This window comes from Marmota marmota, unplaced genomic scaffold, assembly GCF_001458135.2.
Source record: "Marmota marmota marmota unplaced genomic scaffold, marMar, whole genome shotgun sequence".
Lineage (NCBI taxonomy): Eukaryota > Metazoa > Chordata > Mammalia > Rodentia > Sciuridae > Marmota > Marmota marmota.
The window spans coordinates 6,348,662-6,366,283 of record NW_026000240.1 but is presented as its reverse complement, the minus strand read 5'-3'; the positions used below and the strand labels follow the sequence as shown (position 1 = coordinate 6,366,283).

Sequence of the window (17,622 nt, the reverse complement as noted above, 5' to 3'; positions counted from 1 at the left end):
CAAAAGTTTTTAATTTTGTTCAACTTATCTACTTTTTCTTTGGTTGATTATGGTTTCAGTGTCATATCTAAGAAACCACTGCCTAAACCAAAGTCACAAGGATTCATGCCTATGGTTTCCTCTAAAAATTTTATAGTTTTAGCTCTTATGTGTAGGTCTTCAATCTATTTTGAGTGCTATGTAATGTGAGCTAAGGTGTTCATTTTCATTATTTTGTATGTATATATCCAGTTTCCCCAGCACAATTGATTGAAAAGATTTTCTTTCCCTCATTAAACGGTTTTGAAGCTCTTGTTGAAAATCATTTGACCTTAAGCATGAGGTCTTATTTTTGGTCTCTGAATTCTGTCCCATGATCTACATGTCTATCTTGTGCCAATGCCAAATTGTTTCATTTCCTGTTTCTTTGTAGTAAATTTTGTATTCTGGAAGTGTGAGTTTCCAACTTCGGTTTTCTTTTTCAACATTGGTTTGGTTATTTGGGGCCAATGAATTGCCACGTAAATTTCAGGATCAAATTAGGACCAGAAGCCAACTGGGATTTTGCTGGAGACTGCTTTAATCATTTTGGGGGAAGTTCTGCCATCATAACAATATTAAGTTTTCTGTTCAGTAAACATGAAATGTCTTCCATATATTTATGTCTTCTCTATTTTTTTGAAAATGTTTTGTAGCTTTCAGAGTATAATAACTTTTAGATTTGCTTTGTTAAATATATTCCTATGCATCAATACTTTTGAAGCTCTTAATGGAATAATTTTCTTAATTTCATTTTCAGATTGTTCATTGTAAGTTATAGAAATACAATTGATTTTTTATATTAATCTTTCTATATCATCCTGCAACCATACTGAACTTATTTGTTAGGTTGAATGCTTTTTTTAGTGGACTCGTTAGACTTTCTACCTACAAGATCATGCTATTTGCAAATAGAGATAACTGTCTTTTCAATCTTGATGCCTTCATTTCTTTTCCTTGCTTGGTTGTTCTGGTACAATGTTGAATAGAAGTGGTTAGAGCAAATGTTTTCTGGGGGTGGAGTGGGGAGCATTCAGTCTTTTACCATTAAGGTTTTTCATAGATGCTGTTTATGAAATTGAAGTTTCCATTTATTCATACTTTTTTGAGGTTTTATTTTATTTTCCCCCTGATCATTTTATCATAAATGGGGTTGAATTTGTCAAATGCAAAATGAAATTTTGTACATTTATTTAGCTGATAATGTGGGTTTTGTCTTTTATTCTGTTGATATGGCATGCAGCATTAATTGATTTTCAGATATTAAACCAATCCAGGCCAATTAATTTTCTAGGACTGCTTTAACAAAGTATCACAAGCTGAGTGGCTTATGCTATGGGAATTTAATGTCTCAGTTATGAAGGTTAGAAGTTGGAGATGAAGATGTTTGATGGGGTTGGTTCATTCTTAGGGCTGGGGGTAGAATCTGTTCCATGCCTCCCCTATACCTTTTGGTGGTTTTCTGGAAATTTAGTTTTCCTTGGGGTATGGTACAATCACCTCAGTGCCTGCCTTCATCTTCACATGGCATTTTTCCTATGTGCTTCTCTGTGTCCAAATTTCTCTTTTTTAATATAAGGATACCTATCAAATTGGTCATATATACTAATGACCTCAATTCAATGTGTCTAATTGCATCTATAAACAAGCTTATTTCCAAATAAGGTTTTATTTTCAGGTACTGGTGTTAGAACTTCAACACACAAGTCTTGAGGGACACAATTCAACTTGTAACAGTTGTATTCCTGGTGTTATTTCATTTTTTGTTTATTCTCTCTTATATGCTGTTCAAGATAGAGGCCATAGATAATTCTAAATGCCAAAATCAAATAGGCACTTAGACCAGAAGTCATAAATTGGGGGCTTGGGGACCCAGTTATTTCTGTTTTTAAAATTTATATATGACATCAGAATGCATTACAATTCTTATTACACAATTTTTCATATCTCTGGTTGTATACAAAGTATATTTGCACCAATTCATGTCTTCATACTTGTACTTTGGATAATAATGATCATTACATTCTACCATCATTAATAACCCCATGCCCCCTCCCTTCCCCTCCCACCCCTCTGCCCTATCTAGAGTTCCTCTATTCCTCCCATGCTCTCTCTCCCTATCCCACTATGAATCAGCCTCCTTATATCAAAGAAAAAATTTGGCATTTGTTTTTGGGGGGATTGGCTAACTTCACTTAGAATTATCTTCTCTAACTCCATTCATTTACCTGCAAATGTCATGATTTTATTCTCTTTTATTGCTGAGTAATATTCCATTGTGTATATATGCCACATTTTTTTATCCATTAATCTATTGAAGGGCATCTAGGTTGGTTCCACAATTTAGCTATTGTGAATTATGCTGCTATAAACATTGATGTGGCTGTGTCCCTGTAGTATGCTGTTTTTAAGCCCTTCAGTTATAGACTGAGGAGAGGGATAGCTGGGTCAAATGGTGGTTCCGTTCCCAATTTCCCAAGAAATCTCCATACTGCTATCCATATTGGCTGCACCAATTTGCAGTCCCACCAGCAGTGTATGAATGTACCTTTTTCCCCACATCCTCACCAACACTTATTGTTTGTATGCATAATAGCTGCCATTCTGACTGGAGTGAGATGATATCTTAGAGTGGTTTTGATTTGCATTTCTCTAATTGCTAGTGATGATGAACATTTTTTCATATATTTGTTGATTGATTGTATATCATCTTCTGAGAAGTGTCTGTTCAGGTCCTTGGCCCATTTATTGACTGGGTTATTTGGTTGTTTTTTTTTTGTGTGTGTGTGTGTGTGTGCTTAGCTTTTTGAGTTCTTTATACCCTAGAGATTAGTGCTCTATCTGATTTGTGAGGGGCAAAGATTTGATCCCAAGATGTAGGCTCTCTATTCACCTCCCAGATTGTTTTTTTTTTTTGCTGAGAAGAAACTTTTTAATTTGAGTCAATCCCATTTATTGATTCTTGATTTTAATTCTTGTGCCACAGGAATCTTATTAAGGAAGTTGGGGACCCAGTTCTTTCTATAGACCTATCTTGTTTGGCTTGCATTTATTGACAAATAAAATAAAATAATTAATTGTTAATATTTAAAATTCAAGAGATTTTACCTAAGAACTTGGATTGCTAACGTGTCTTGGCATAAAGTCAGGGATTCCATAACAGATATTACTGTGTCACTTGGCTGTTGCTAAAGTGGCTGTACCCTTTAGATGGAACCTGTGCTATCCACCTCACATAGTTCTTCTCATTTCCATTTGACACGTTTTATTTACTTAATGACTTGAATTTGAACATTTGACTATCTGACCTTGATTTAGAAGCTCGGTTCATGATCTTCTCTTCTTCTGAGAAAATACAAATAGATGCCTAGATTATTTGTACTCTCAACAGAAGCAAAACAGGAAATCTTTACCATTTTATTTTGAACCCAATGGCCTCTAAACTCAGAGAATTAAGGGTATTGGGGCATCAATTTATTTATCTCACATACTTTAAAAAATATTTTTAGCTGTAGATGGACACAATATCTTTATTTTATTTATTTTTTTGTGTGGTGCTGAGAATTAAACCTAGTGCCTTGCACATGCTAGGCAAGTACGCTACCACTGAGCCAGAACTCCAGCCCCTCTCACAGACTTTGTTTTTTTTTGGGGGGGGGGAGTTGTTTTTGTTTTTGTTTTGGCAGTGCTGGGAATTGAACCTAGGGCCTTGTGCATGTGAGGAAAGCACTCTACCAATTGAGCTACATCCTCAACCCCACTCTCACTTAATATAACTGATTGAAGTCTGGCAATTGAGCATAGTGTTACCAAAAAAAAAATTTTTTTCAAAAAACTGGAATTGTGTGGAAATGTTCAATCTTTTCAAAGTAGCAAAAGGATGAAAATTTTAAAAGGGATGGATATAGGTCATAGAATGCTACAATTAGGCATATTTTCTTGAGACTACAGATAAGACCATTTCCTCTTTCTCTCACTAAGATCACCAATCAAGGTCTTCAGGCCTGGAAGACAGAAGACATTCCAGCCAATAAAATGTCCATTGCATGGCAACTACCACAGTATATTCTGGTTACAGTTGCTGAGGTCATGTTCTCTGTCACAGGACTTGAATTTTCTTATTCTCAGGTAAGACTTTCTAAGTGAAAAATAAAAATGGAGTCATTGCTTGAGGGATAGCAAGTTTTAATTCTAGCACTGCCTTACATAAGTATGTGATCCTGGCCAAGATCTCCATCTCTTTTGACCTTGGGTTCCTATGTACGACCTTGAACAGTCACCTTGACTTCCAGGATCGTGACAGTGCAGCCTAGCTGTACATGCTGTTTGGGCTCTGGGAAAGAACACTTAAATATGAAGACTAAGCTCTGTGGAGTTAGACTACCTAAGTTCAGATTTTGTCTGCATGACTTTTGTGTAACCTTAAGCAAATGAATTATCATCACTCAAATGCTATTTTTCTTTTCTTTTAAGAATGCTAATATAACTTATCCCTTAGGATTGTATAAAGATTATATGACATAATGAATTAAAATATTCAAGAGTTCTAATTTTTTCTTACTGTTGACATTATTACCATCCCTGGAATCAATGTGATAGTTGAACTTAGTGGGGGAAATTCAAATATGGAAACTGTCACGGGTGAAGTTTACTGGATAGACTTCTGGGGTAAAGGGTTGGCATATAGTTTGTTTACTTACAAACCTGGTCTTCCCTAGGCTCCATCTAGCATGAAGTCTGTACTCCAGGCAGCCTGGTTGTTGACTGTTGCAGTTGGGAATATCATTGTGCTTGTTGTGGCGCAGTTCAGTGGCCTGGTACAGGTATGGATCCAAGGGAAACAAGGAGTTCATGTCTACTCAAAGTTTTTCTATTCTTCCTTTTCCCTATCTTTCTGTTTCCTACATTCCCCACTCAGTGCTGTGATATGAGATGGATTGGATACCTAGAGATTGTCAAGAGGTAAATGTGTGGGTGACAATAATGACCACTCTATGCCTATGTGAGGAGAGGTCAGTGAACCCAGTGTTCTCCCAGGAGAAATCTATCTGAATTGGTGAACCTTTGTCAAGGTGCTCCTCAGTCTCCACCCCATAAAGTTCTCTTTAGTTTCAGGTTTCTCCATATTCTCCTCTTGTATTTATTTCTCCCTGCAGTGGGCTGAATTCATTTTGTTTTCCTGCCTCCTCCTGGTGGTGTGCCTGATCTTCTCCATCATGGGCTATTACTACGTACCTGTAAAGTCAGAGAATATTCACCAACCAGCAGATAAGCAGATTCTCCATTTCCAAGGGGAGGTGATCAACTTAGAGACCAAGAATACAAAGCTCTGATGATTCCCTGGACTGACTCCAGTTCCTGTTCCTGATCTCAGTCATCACCTATCTTCAAGCAATTTTTTTCTCCTACTGGTTTAGGAGAAAGGTTACATCATATCTGAGCTGATTTCTTATACCTTTCTCCCATGATAGAGGTAATTTCAGAACTGAATTTTCTAGTACATCTTTCATCAAGGCCCAAAGACACCGTGTTTTCCCATCCATCAGTGAACTCAGTAAACCTTCTGTCATTCTCAAGCTGGCTTCATGTCTCCAAATGGGCATAAAATGTAAGTGTGTGATAGAAAGAAATCTCTATAGAAATAAGTCAGTTATGGAGGATTCCTTTAAAGGTTTCTGCCATCTAGAATTGATGACCCCAATTTTTGAGGTGCTAGTTTAGAGGCAAAAATGCACAATATTAGAGAGGTGGTTTTTCAAGTTAATTTATCAGTAATGTAATTGTGTTCTTCACAAGGACCTCAAGAGTGGTTTTTGTGGTATGATCTGGTCCAGGGAGTGGCTGGCTTGTCCATGTTTAATAAGATCTTAAATGGAAGGAGACAATATGCCATTTTGTTAACATATAGAAGATGTATATTTCTGATTACCACAGTACTTACATACTCACGCATATATCCCATTTCTCAGTACTTATAGATCCTGGAAACCAAGTTAAAGATAGTGAACATTAGTAAACATGGTCTGGGAAATAGAAACAAATAGAAATTGCAGAAATCCTGATGAGCTGTTCAGTCCTCTGCAGTGCACATTGCTCTTAGGAACTGTTTGAACCCTTGGACTACATGCTCTTCTGTGCATAGCTGTATTGACATTAACTATAATTTTGCAACTTAGCTTTTCAGTATTGCCAGGACTGCTTTTTCTTATTATTACTTCTTGTTTTGCTTGTTGCAACAGATCTTTAATAACAAAAGGCTTTTATACAGCCAACTTCCTTTAATTTTTTTCTTTAATTTAGCCTCAAAGTTTTAAGAATTTTCCTGGCTTACTTTCTCCATAAATATATAAATGCTAATTCTTCCTTTAGTCTTGGAAATTTCCTGCTTATTCAAAAAGGGTAATATTAATTCTCAGATTTGAGGTTCTAAGTGATAATAACATTCAACAAAGGGGAATGGTCCTGCCTGAGGATTCTATCAAAATCTGTGTGTGAGAGGGACCAGAGAATGAGGGGTTTTTGCCTGTATGAATGAAAAAAGTTGAAAAACTTACCTTGCACACAATGAATTAATGATGGCACAGACCTGGAAATATGATTGTGCAGTATATTTCTTTTTTATTTAATTTTTTATTGGTTCTTTTTAGTTAAACATAACACTAGGACTCATTTTGACATACGTATAAAAGCCTGGAATAAAATTTGGTCTAATTCAGTCCCTGATATTTCCCCTTTCTCCTCCTTCCTCTCTCCCCTGATTCTTTCTCTCTACTCTCTTGATCTTTCTGTGCAGTATATTTCTGTTGAACCTTAGGGCCTTATTCTATTCATTTTACTTTGCTATTCTCATCTAGAACAGTGCTGGGTCTCACATTATTAATAATGTAATAGGTAACAGAATTTCCCCTAGTTCCTCAAGTTTTATATACTTTAGTGTTCATAACTAAGGTTTCAGAAGTACAAAACTGGCAGCAATACCATTCAGTTTCCCCAGGTATCTTGATGTGAATCTGACTGTACTCATTGTTAAGCTGCTTTAAACCAAACTGTGTTGTAAATTTTGTTTCAAGAAATGTTAACACTGTTCAGTGAATAAAAGTGTCTATGGACAAATATGTTTGGGAAGTGAGGCACTATATCTTATTATTTGCATATTAAAGATCGAGAGATCCTGTGGAAAATAAGATAAAAAATAAGATAAAAAACTCACGAGGCATTGTTTAGCTTAATGTGCTATCATGTTCTGCAGAACACTAGTTTCCACAAAACTGTTAGGCAGTTCTTTGATATGCTGAACCAACAGCTTCCTACATCTGACTACTGGTTCTTTTCTTTATAGCAAACAAAAATGAGCATAACCCCTATCAGTGGCAGACTTTTAGCTATTTAGGAGTTCTTTCCTTTACTATGAATGCTCTTAATTTTCATCAAGCTAAAGATTCTCAATTCCTGTAATGGTTCCTCACAAGGCACACTTCTGTTCTTTCACCACTGGATTTTTCTCTTCTAAAGAAATATACTTTACCTGAAATACAGCAATTAAGATTAAAGTATCTTAATAAGTGAACCAAGTACTGGAACCAAGTACAACATTCCAGAAGTTGTCAGACCAGAAGAGCTAGCAACTGCCATTTTCTGAACAAAGCACTTCTGTTAAATCATGTAAGGTAACATGAGATGTTTTTGGAAACTACAAGACAGGATAGGCTTACCGCAAAGTTTTGAAAGAGAGTCATTATTCACTTACATACATCTTCGAGTTCAACTATATGCCATTGGTTGAACCAGCTGTTGGAGATATGATGATATGATGACCCACAAGGTGCCTTTCTTATCTTGACTGACTGTGAAGATCCTGGGGAGTTCAAAGGCCTTGAGAAAGTCATGGTACAATGAGGAAGAGCAATCAGGATAAGATGACAAGAGTATGACAAGAGTAGTGTGCAAAAAGACCAAAGATTCAGTCAGAGAAAGCTAGGGATCTGATTGTGTGAGGTCTTGTGACCATGATAAAATATTTTGAGGTCATTCTAAGTGAGGTATGAAACTATTAGAGGTTAAAAACATGAGTGACACAATATGGTTCTTTGTTTAAGCTCAGTCTGGCTATTGAGTGGGGAAATGTCTATAGACAGGAAGAAATGGGAATAGGAGTCCAGTTAGGAGACCTTTGGAATATTCCAGGCAAAAGATGGTCATGCTTTGCTAGGTATTGGTGGCACTTGCTTGTAATCCCAGTGACTCTGGAGGCTGAGGCAGGAGGATTACAAGTTTGAGACCAGACTCAGAAATTTAGCAAAACCCTGTCTCAAAACAAAAAACAAAAAGGGATGGGGATGTAGCTTGGAGTAGAGTGCTGTTGGCTTCAATCCCCAGCACCACCACTGAAGTGGCACCCCCTTTCTCCACAGAAAAGTCCTCTTCACCATGGCTGATTCTAGGACTGTCAGCAAAAGAGTCTCTGCGAAAGAGTCCAATGTAGATAAACTTCCTATTTTATCTATATAAGGATACCAGCACTCCAGGTGCTGGACACCCTCTTACTAGTTTTTCACAAACGTATCCAGTATAGTACTTTGTAGAAATGTGCAAACAAGGCCTCTCACCTTGAGCTGGGGCTTCACAGAGATGTCTACATTTTTAAGATAAGTTACAAATGGGCTCCATGGTAACAGCTGGCAGGGGAGGAAAGAAAGGGGAGAAGAAGCTCTCCCCTTCTCAGGTGTTGTCCTTGAAGAGTTAACTTGCCCAGAACAGTGAAAGAAAAAGCTGCTTTTATGTGAACTTCTGCAGACTATGAACTTCTGAGCCCCTCCCCTTACATGCTGGGTATAAAACTCTGAATCTATCTGAACTCTGGGTTCAGGGGATTGATTGATTACAGCAAAAGCTGTGCCCTCTGAACCTGGCTGCAGCCAAATAAAACTGTTTCCTGCTGTCTTCGGTGCCTTGCCTCCTTTATCCCTACAACACCACCACCAACAACAAAAAAGCTCCTGAATTGGCGCTAGGAATAGAACTGGGGAGAAGTAGTTTGACGGGGAACTAAACTTTAAGGTGGAACTGACAAGATCTGAACACGGTTGGACAAAGAAAGAAATCATCAATGCTGACTCCTAGATTTGGATTTGAATAATGAAGGTGAATCATAGTATAATTTTATGAAACTAGAAAAATTGGAGTAAGAATGGGTTTGGGGTGTAAAGTAACTAATCATTTTGTTTTGGACATGTTGAGCTTCAGATGTCAGTGAATGGTACCTAACTGGAAATATTGAGCTGGCAGTTTCACATCTGAGTTTGAAGCTCAAGTAGAAGACTGGGGCTAGAAATATAAACTTGAGAATCATCAACATATAAGCGCTACTTAAAGTCATGAAACAGAATGAGACTTTCTAGGAGTAAATGTATGTAGAGAAATGATTCAGGAACTGAGTCCTGGAATCCTCCAACATTAGATATCTGAGGAAAGAGGAGGATGCAACAAAGACAAAGAGGTAGGTGACCTATGGAAGTAAGAGGAAACCCAGGAGAATGGGATTCAATATAAAAGACATATTCTTTATTACAATTAGGTAAAGCCAGCATGAAACAATAATCTTTGGCCTAAAGGAAGCAATTGTTCCTATTAGCAAACCTGGGTTCTGGTAATTTCTATGCAAGTGTACCTGACTCCTTTTTCTTCCACAGTTCAGGTTTAATGGTCTCTCTTTTCTCCTTTCTTCTGCAAGGCATTATGTTGGGAATTATGGGACAAATAAATGGTCATAAATAAAGAATCTCAAAGAAGATAAGAAATATACAAATACCATTTAAATTCACAGTAATATAATGATCTTTGTTTAGCTTCTTATTTTCCCATGTGCATTATATCAAATCTGTTTAATGAAGATAGAATGTGACCTATACCAAAGAAATTTGCTAAATGCTATGGTAGTACATAGAAAGGAGAGATAACTGCTGGCCATGGGAATTAAGAAAGGACTCGTGGAACAGACAGTGTTTTAGGTTTGACCTCAAAAATGACTAGAGTCTGGATATAAAAGCAAGGGATAAGAAAGCATTCCAGATAGAGCTTCCTTCACAAACAAAGATGAAAAGACAGACAAGAAAACATGAGTGGGATTGGGGAAATAATAAATAGGCTGATTTGCGTACAGAGTAATAATGGGCAATAAGTCTAGAAAAGAAGAGGAAGTTTAACAATATGTTGATGCCACAGATTCAAGTAAACAGATCTGATCTTGATCCATTCCTTAATAACCACTCTCCATGATTTTTCATCCTAATCAGAATAAAATTCAATCTACTTAACCCAATCTAAAGGGTGATCTGAATTTGTCTAACCTGGTCTTTCTCATTCTCTGCTCCTCTGACCACTGAGCTACAACTACACTAGTCATCTTTGCTTCTCAAGCAGCCACACTTGTTCCTGGCCAGGACCTTTGCATTACCTGTGATGGTCTTTCCTCTGATTCTCTTGGTTGGCTATTTTTGCCACTAGTTGTGGGTTACTTCTTCATCTCCTGATCAATTTGAAACAGCCATTTAAACATAGCATGTATAAATATGCATTTCGGAGGAAAAAAGGACAATGGAGTCAGTTTAATCAGTAAATATTTGTCGAGCATTTGCTATGTTCCAGATGTGCAGTATACACAAAAGACAAAGACAGATGAAATGTTGTACTTTTTTTTTTTCCTGTCTCTGGTTTTATTTATACAAATAGCCCAGGAGGACACCAGTCTCCTGTAGACAGGGGCCTAGGGGTCACACCAGTCCTTCTGTACTCGCATTTCCAGACAGAGGCTTTTTACTATGGAGCTTTCACAAAGATCTGGGCACCCTTGCGGGTCTGGGCACCTTTGGGAGCAGGAGCAGGAGCTAGAGTTGATAATGGAGCTGGAGTTGCAGCCTGGGTCTTGGCTTGGGCTTGGGCTTTGGCCTTTGGCTGGTAGAGCCTATGACCCCTGGGATGGGCAAGAAAGGCAAGGCAGCCAAGCTTGCTGCTGGCACCCCTGGCTTCACCTCCTTGGGCTTTACCAGGCCTTGATAGCCCTGGCACATGCCCTCACGGCCTTGGCATTGCTTGCCTACACTGTTTTCAGGCCCTTCTTGTTGTGCTTCTTGGGAAAACATGTGTTTCTCAGGAACTTGGGTCTACCTCCTTAAGAAATTCATATCTTTGTGATCGGGATTTCCTGACGCCATTTCTATGCCATTTTGGGGACTGGTTGTGCGTGGTGTGGTTCTTGGAGTTGGCCATGTCTGTACCATAAGCCGCTGCTCCTGGAGTAGATGAGACCGGAAGAGGAAGAGCTGAAACGTTATTCTTACCACCAATGAGTTCAAAATTTTTCTGTCTTCAAAATTGTTTTGAAGTGATTGTATTTTCCTAACTGTAGTATCTGGCTCTCAGTTCTTTTGTGACTTATCTCCTGCAATCACTTTTGGAGTCTTTCTTGTCCATAGACAAAAACCATTAACTCCCAATTCTCTGACCTCTTTTTTAATTCCAATGATCTCCATTTTACCTAGGGTCATCACCAGACTATGCTTTTTCTCAAACTGAAGTATGTCTTGAAAGATGCTACCTTCCAAATCTCTAATTTTGAGCTAGGTTGCAGTGGCACATGCCTGTAATCCCAGAGGCTTGGGAGACTGAGGCAGGAGGATTGCAAGTTCAAAACCAGCCTCAGCAACTTAGCGAGGCCCATTCTTAAAATGAAAAAATAAAAAAAGAGCTGGGGACGTGGCTCAGTGGTTAAGTACGCCTGTGTTCCATATCTGGCACACACACACACACCAAAAAAAAAAAAAATTCTATTTTTGAAATTTTTAATCTTGATCTGAATTTTCACATTCCCTCCACTTCCCACTGAACTCTTTTATCTTCATTATAATCTTCTATTGATACATCCCACTTCTCTCAAATTACAATCTAATCTGTTTGCATTTGCCTTGAAATTACCCTGAGATTCATGCTCAATTATTTCAGTTGTGTGTTAGCATTGTAGAATTTTTGGCCTTCTTGACTTTCCATCATTTCTGCTAGTTTTTACCACTGCACAAAACCTATACATTACTTCTATTTCTGCTTCTGGGCTACTTGGAACTGCAAAAGAAAATCACAACATTATGATCATGTGGCTCAAAATTCAACACCATCAACTCATTTTCCAAATTTGGAACATAAGCATTATCTGACTCTACCCTTTGCTGGCTGCACATATTCAATTAATCAACAAGTATCTTAGATTCTATTTTACCCACTTTTCTCCCATCAGTCATTGTCACTAAAACAATTAAAAGTCAACATCATGTCTTTAGATTATGACAATAGCTTTTTATGCTTAATCTATGTTTTACACTTCTGGCAATATGATCTATTTTAACATGCAAATTGTGTTACTCTTCTGCTTTAAAACCTGTCACTGCTTCCTATTTGCTTTAAGTATAAACTTCCAACTCCTTAACAAGGTCAACATGCCCTACCTGACCTGACCCCTAATAACCTATCTAGTTAGAACCATTGGCCCTTGTCAACTTGCACACCCACACATACCCATGATTACACACAGATCTGTTGAGATCTCAACCTGGAATGCATTGCTTCTACATCTGGATTTAAGAAGATTTGGCATTTTTTCCAATATTAAGTTTTCCAAGTCTTGAATGTAAACTTTTATTCATGTTCTCCTGGAACTCCAAATGCATGTTAGAATTGTTCATGGCCTTCCTAGTGTTCATTTTGGTATTTTTTTTAATCCTTTTCCTTCTATATGTCAGCACTGTGGCAAGGTAGTCTTGAGGACTTGCTGTTGCTGGAAGGAATCGACCTAAGTACCTCTGTCTGGGAATATTCTATTAGAACAGTAATCAGAAGCAATCTAGTCAAGATCACCATTGCAACCGTGATATAGGACTACAATATAGGCTGAAGCCGTAAGAGACCAGCAAAAAGTTTAGAGTGACCTGAGGAACAAGGGATTTATAAGAAGCATTGATAAACTCCATCAAAGCTTTGAATAGTTTACAGCAACCTTTTATATATTTTATAAAGAGCTAGGAGAGTGGAGTTTGAAGGCTTTGAACACAGAGAAATGATAAGGAGAAAGTGAAGTGGCATGTGCCTATAATTCTAGCAACTCCAGAGGCTGAGACAGAAGGATCAAAAGTTCAGGGCCATCATGGGCAACTTAGTGAGACCCTGACTCAAAATAAAAAAATAAAAAGAGATGGGGAATGTAGCCCAATAGTAAAGTAGCCCTAACAAACAAACAAAAACTATAAGAAGAAGAGGAGGAGGGAGAAGAGGGAGAAGAGAAAGAAAAAGCAAAAAAGATGAAAAGAAATGAAAAGGCTAATTTATTTTGATTTGATCACTACACATTGTATACGTGTATTGAACTATCATATTGTACCCATAAATATGTATAATTATCATGTGTCTATTAAAAAGATTTAAAAATTCTATTTATTTATTTTTGCTGTGCTGGAGATTGAACCCCAGGCTTGGTACAAGATAGGCAAGTGCTCTACCACTGAGTTATGTCCCCAGTCCACAAAAAGAAAAAAGAAAAAGAGAATTCTGATAAGCTCTAAGGAGATTTGGAAGGAGGTGTATATGTTCAGGAGACATTGACAAGGACCCAATTACTTATTCAGCCCTGACTGGACCTAGGATGCAATGAAAGCAGGAAGTGAAACCTAGGGCAGACATAATTGCCAGATTGTTGAAGAGATATATAAATACACAAACAGATCCATTCAGCAAATGGAGATTTACTTATCCAGGTCATTTAAGAAAATCTTTGCAACTTGGGAGGCTGAGGCAGGAGGATCGTGGGTTCAAAGCCAGCCTCAGCAAAAGCAAGGCGCAAAGCAACTCTGAGACCCTGTCTCTAAATAAAATACAAAATAGGGCTGGGGATGTGGCTCAGTGGTTGAATGCCACTGAGTTCAATCCCAGGTATTCCCCCAACCCAAAAAAGAAAAAAAAGTCTTTTACCCCATCATGGTCTGACCACTGAGCTATATAGACACAGAGAAAACCTCTAGGAAGATAGGCTTAAAAGTATAAACAACAACCAAAAATTTTTTTTAAATAAGCAGAGATTTTAGTGTCAACATACTGCAAGGAATGTAGCCTTTTCAGAAGTAGCCAAGGGAAGTCCCTGAGCAAACAACCCTCGTGTGGGTAGGTGATGAAATTTGAGTTGTTAAAACATATTATCATGAATAACTAATTAGAAAAAACTTTTAATTATCTAATTAATTTTAATTATTCAACAAAAAAAATGAGACATGCAGAGAAACAGAAAAGCATAGCTCACAGTGTCGGAGGGGCTCAGATAGTAAACTTCCTAGATGAAATCTTTAAATCACCTGTCAGAAGTGTGTTTGAAGAATTGGAAGAAAACTGTTTTTTAAAGAATTAAAGAATATGAAAACAGTGCCTAACCAAATAGACAATATCAATAAAGAAAAAAATTTACAGAAAAGAACCAGATAGAAACTCTGGAATTGAAAAGTATAGCATCAAATAAAAAAAAAAATTGTGAGGGTCCTTTATGCTGGAAAGAAATAACACTAGATGGTAACAACTTTAATCTGTATGAAGGAATAGCATCAATAAAGGCAATTCCAGAGGTAAATATAAGGGACAGCATAAATATAATTACTATTCTTCTCTAAGTGGTTTTAAAAGACAACTGCATAGTACAATAACCATGAAAATGTATTTGAGGGTTTTAACATTATAAAAATGTTAATAATATGACAATAATAATAAAAAGAGAGAAAACGTTCTATTGGAGCAAAGTTTCTAATACTATTGAAACTAAATTAGTATTAAGCAAAACTCAATTTCTTTAAATTAACATATATATCGTACCCCCCAGAGCAACCATGAAGAAAATTACTCAAAAATGTGAAGCTAAACACCAACAAAGGAAGTAGACTAGTATAGTATAAAATATATATTAACAAAACATGGCAGCAAAGAGCAACTAAAAACATGAAACATATAGCAAACATATTGCAAAATGACAGCTGTAAATCCAAACATTAATAATTCACATCAAATATAAGTATATTAAACAATTCAGTTGAAAGGCAAATATTTTTAAACTGGATTTAAAAAAGAGAGAGATTCAATGATATATCATCTACCTTTTTTTTCATAAGCAAAATGAGAGTGTCCTCATTTACCTAAAAAATTCTCTTGTGTACTAGAATTCCTTAATTCTATCAGAAACAATGGTTTTTCCCCCCTCCACCACACAGGACATGTCAACATCACACCCCAAGATTCCAGACCTTAAAGGAATGGAGAAAATCCAATGATATATCAGAGATATGAAAATCTAATTTTAGATGAAAAAAGAATCAAGTTTGGTATTCCAATGATTAAAAAAATATCTATGGAAAACTAGCACAATCTATTGCACCCCTCTTCATGCATAAATAAGCTTTAGCAGAGAACGCCCTTAATGCTGACTTAAAACAAGGACTGGAGTTCCTCATTTGATATGTTCTCACTTCTCTTAAAAATTCAAAATTGACAAATTAAACCATCATGGGAAGTCAGATGGAACAACCATTCTGACTTTTGGAATCCAAAGTAAAGGGCAATGACATATGAAACTTGATCCTTAACTTATGGCTTCTTAGCTCTAGGTGACCCCAACTACTGATCATTACTGTGCAGTTGCCTAGTTTTCCAAACTGTGGAACAATGTATAATAGGGCACTGCAACAAATTCCCAGGGACCAGGTACATTTTAAATTTGTTCAAGAGAGACATATACAAACATCTCTTGAACATTATGCATACTACTACTTAAGAGAGTCTATAGTTTCAGCTGGGTGTGGTTGCACACGCCTGTAATCCCAGCAGCTCAAGAGGCTGAGGAGGCAGGAGGATTGTGAGTTCAAAGACAGCCTCAGCAAAAGAGAGGTGCTAAACAACTCAGTGAGACCCTGTCTCTAAATAAAATGCAAAATAGGGCTGGGGATGTGGCTCAGTGGCTGAGTGCCCCTAAGTTCAATCCTTGGTTACCCACCACTCCCCTGAAAAAAAAGGAGAGAGTTCATAGTTTAAACATTAAGGCAGATTGCAGTCCTCTCAATGACTGGTCATTACAGAATTGGGTTTTTTGGTAGTTGCTACTGGGAAGAACAAATACCACACTAAAATCATGTCAGACTGGAAGTGAGCATGGCATTATCCAACCCAAATCCAGGGTTGGAAAGGTTGTGTAGGCTCCACAAGTACACTCGTGCATTAGTAGACACTGCGGCTATTTAAGAATGAAATGAAAGTATTGTTTTGCCTTTTAATTTATGTGTAATAGTTTTCTACATGACTACTAAGTTGTTAGCATATAAATACTTATTCAGTTGTTTGGTTTTAAAAAAAATAGAACAGTTCAGTATTTCTTTTGGCCTAGAGGATAAAAGAGTTACTGAGACACCAAGAGACACGAGAAGTTTGGGAAACCATGGTTTAATTTCATGAATGGTGAAAAGTTTGGAAAGAAAATAAGTATTATGCCCAATGTTGTATGCTGGATATTTATCTTTAAAAAATAAAGTACAGTGGAAGAGGGAGGGGAGAGAGGAGGAAGAGGAGGGGGGAAGAAGAAGAAGGAAGTGGTAATAGTAGTAATTATAGCCACGAACCCAGCACTTACTAAGTCCAGACTTGTGCTAAGCAGTTCACCTATAATAACAATAGGGCCTGTATCATCATGTGTGCTCTGGTATACCTTAGATTTCCTCTGTTTTGGTTGGTAATCAACTAATCCAATGCCTCAAATATTCTCTCACTACACCAGCAATTCTTGTGCCCTCTCTTGCTAGGCACCCCCTAGACTTCTCCACAAAATAACAAGTTAATTGGCCAAAGGGGCACCTCTGGAATCTTGCTCCAGTACCAAGACTGGAGCCTGGTTAAGCTCCATCACTGCTTGGACTTCCTAATGCTAAACGGTTAGCATCCCACTCTTGTCCAATTCTTACAGCAACTTCTCTGGAAAGGTAGATTCCAATGATCTAAAATGCATTGACCTTGCAGCTGGTTCACAGTTCTCTTGATGTAAGGGGCAATCTCCTCCTTAAATACGTAGAGATCTTTCCTCTGATGTTTGATTAGCTGGCATCACTTTCTCAATTTCTGAGGGCACTATAATATTCTATTTTAATTTTTAAAATCAACAAAGTTATATGTTCTGTAGGACACAAATCACTGTGTGTGTGCATGTGTAATGTAATGTAACACCTAGCACAACCACACAAAAAATTCATACAAGAGATACATTCAAAAGATAGCCAATAACAGAATTCTAAAAAATGTTCAAATAACCCACAGGAAGACAGAAAAAGAAAATCAGAGAGAGTACACTGAAAAGAAAAGATAAAATAGCAGATACAAGCTCTAACGTTTCAGAACAACACCAAAAGTCAATGGACTAAATATATCATATTAACAAGTTAAAGAAGAGAAATCACACGATCACTTCAATTGATACAGAAACATATCTTGACAAAATTCAACACCATTCATGATTTACAATATCATTTACACTCTATCAAAGAAAAA

The 17,622-nt window shown here is 37.2% G+C and overlaps 1 protein-coding gene and 1 pseudogene across 1 annotated transcript in view; one reads left to right on the top strand and one right to left on the bottom strand.

The window, feature by feature from the left end:
- The window catches only part of Slc15a2 (solute carrier family 15 member 2), a 37,198-nt gene extending 30,055 nt beyond the window's left edge, over positions 1-7,143 (top strand). The window contains exons 21-23 of the mRNA XM_015486876.2: positions 4,000-4,146; positions 4,737-4,841; positions 5,175-7,143. Of these exons, the coding sequence (XP_015342362.1) occupies positions 4,000-4,146; positions 4,737-4,841; positions 5,175-5,351 (429 nt within the window). The 3' untranslated portion in view covers positions 5,352-7,143. The remainder of the gene's footprint in view (positions 1-3,999; positions 4,147-4,736; positions 4,842-5,174) is intronic.
- Positions 7,144-10,833: 3,690 nt separating this feature from the next.
- Positions 10,834-11,336, bottom strand: LOC125613641 (annotated as a pseudogene).
- Between the last annotated feature and the right edge of the window lie 6,286 nt (positions 11,337-17,622).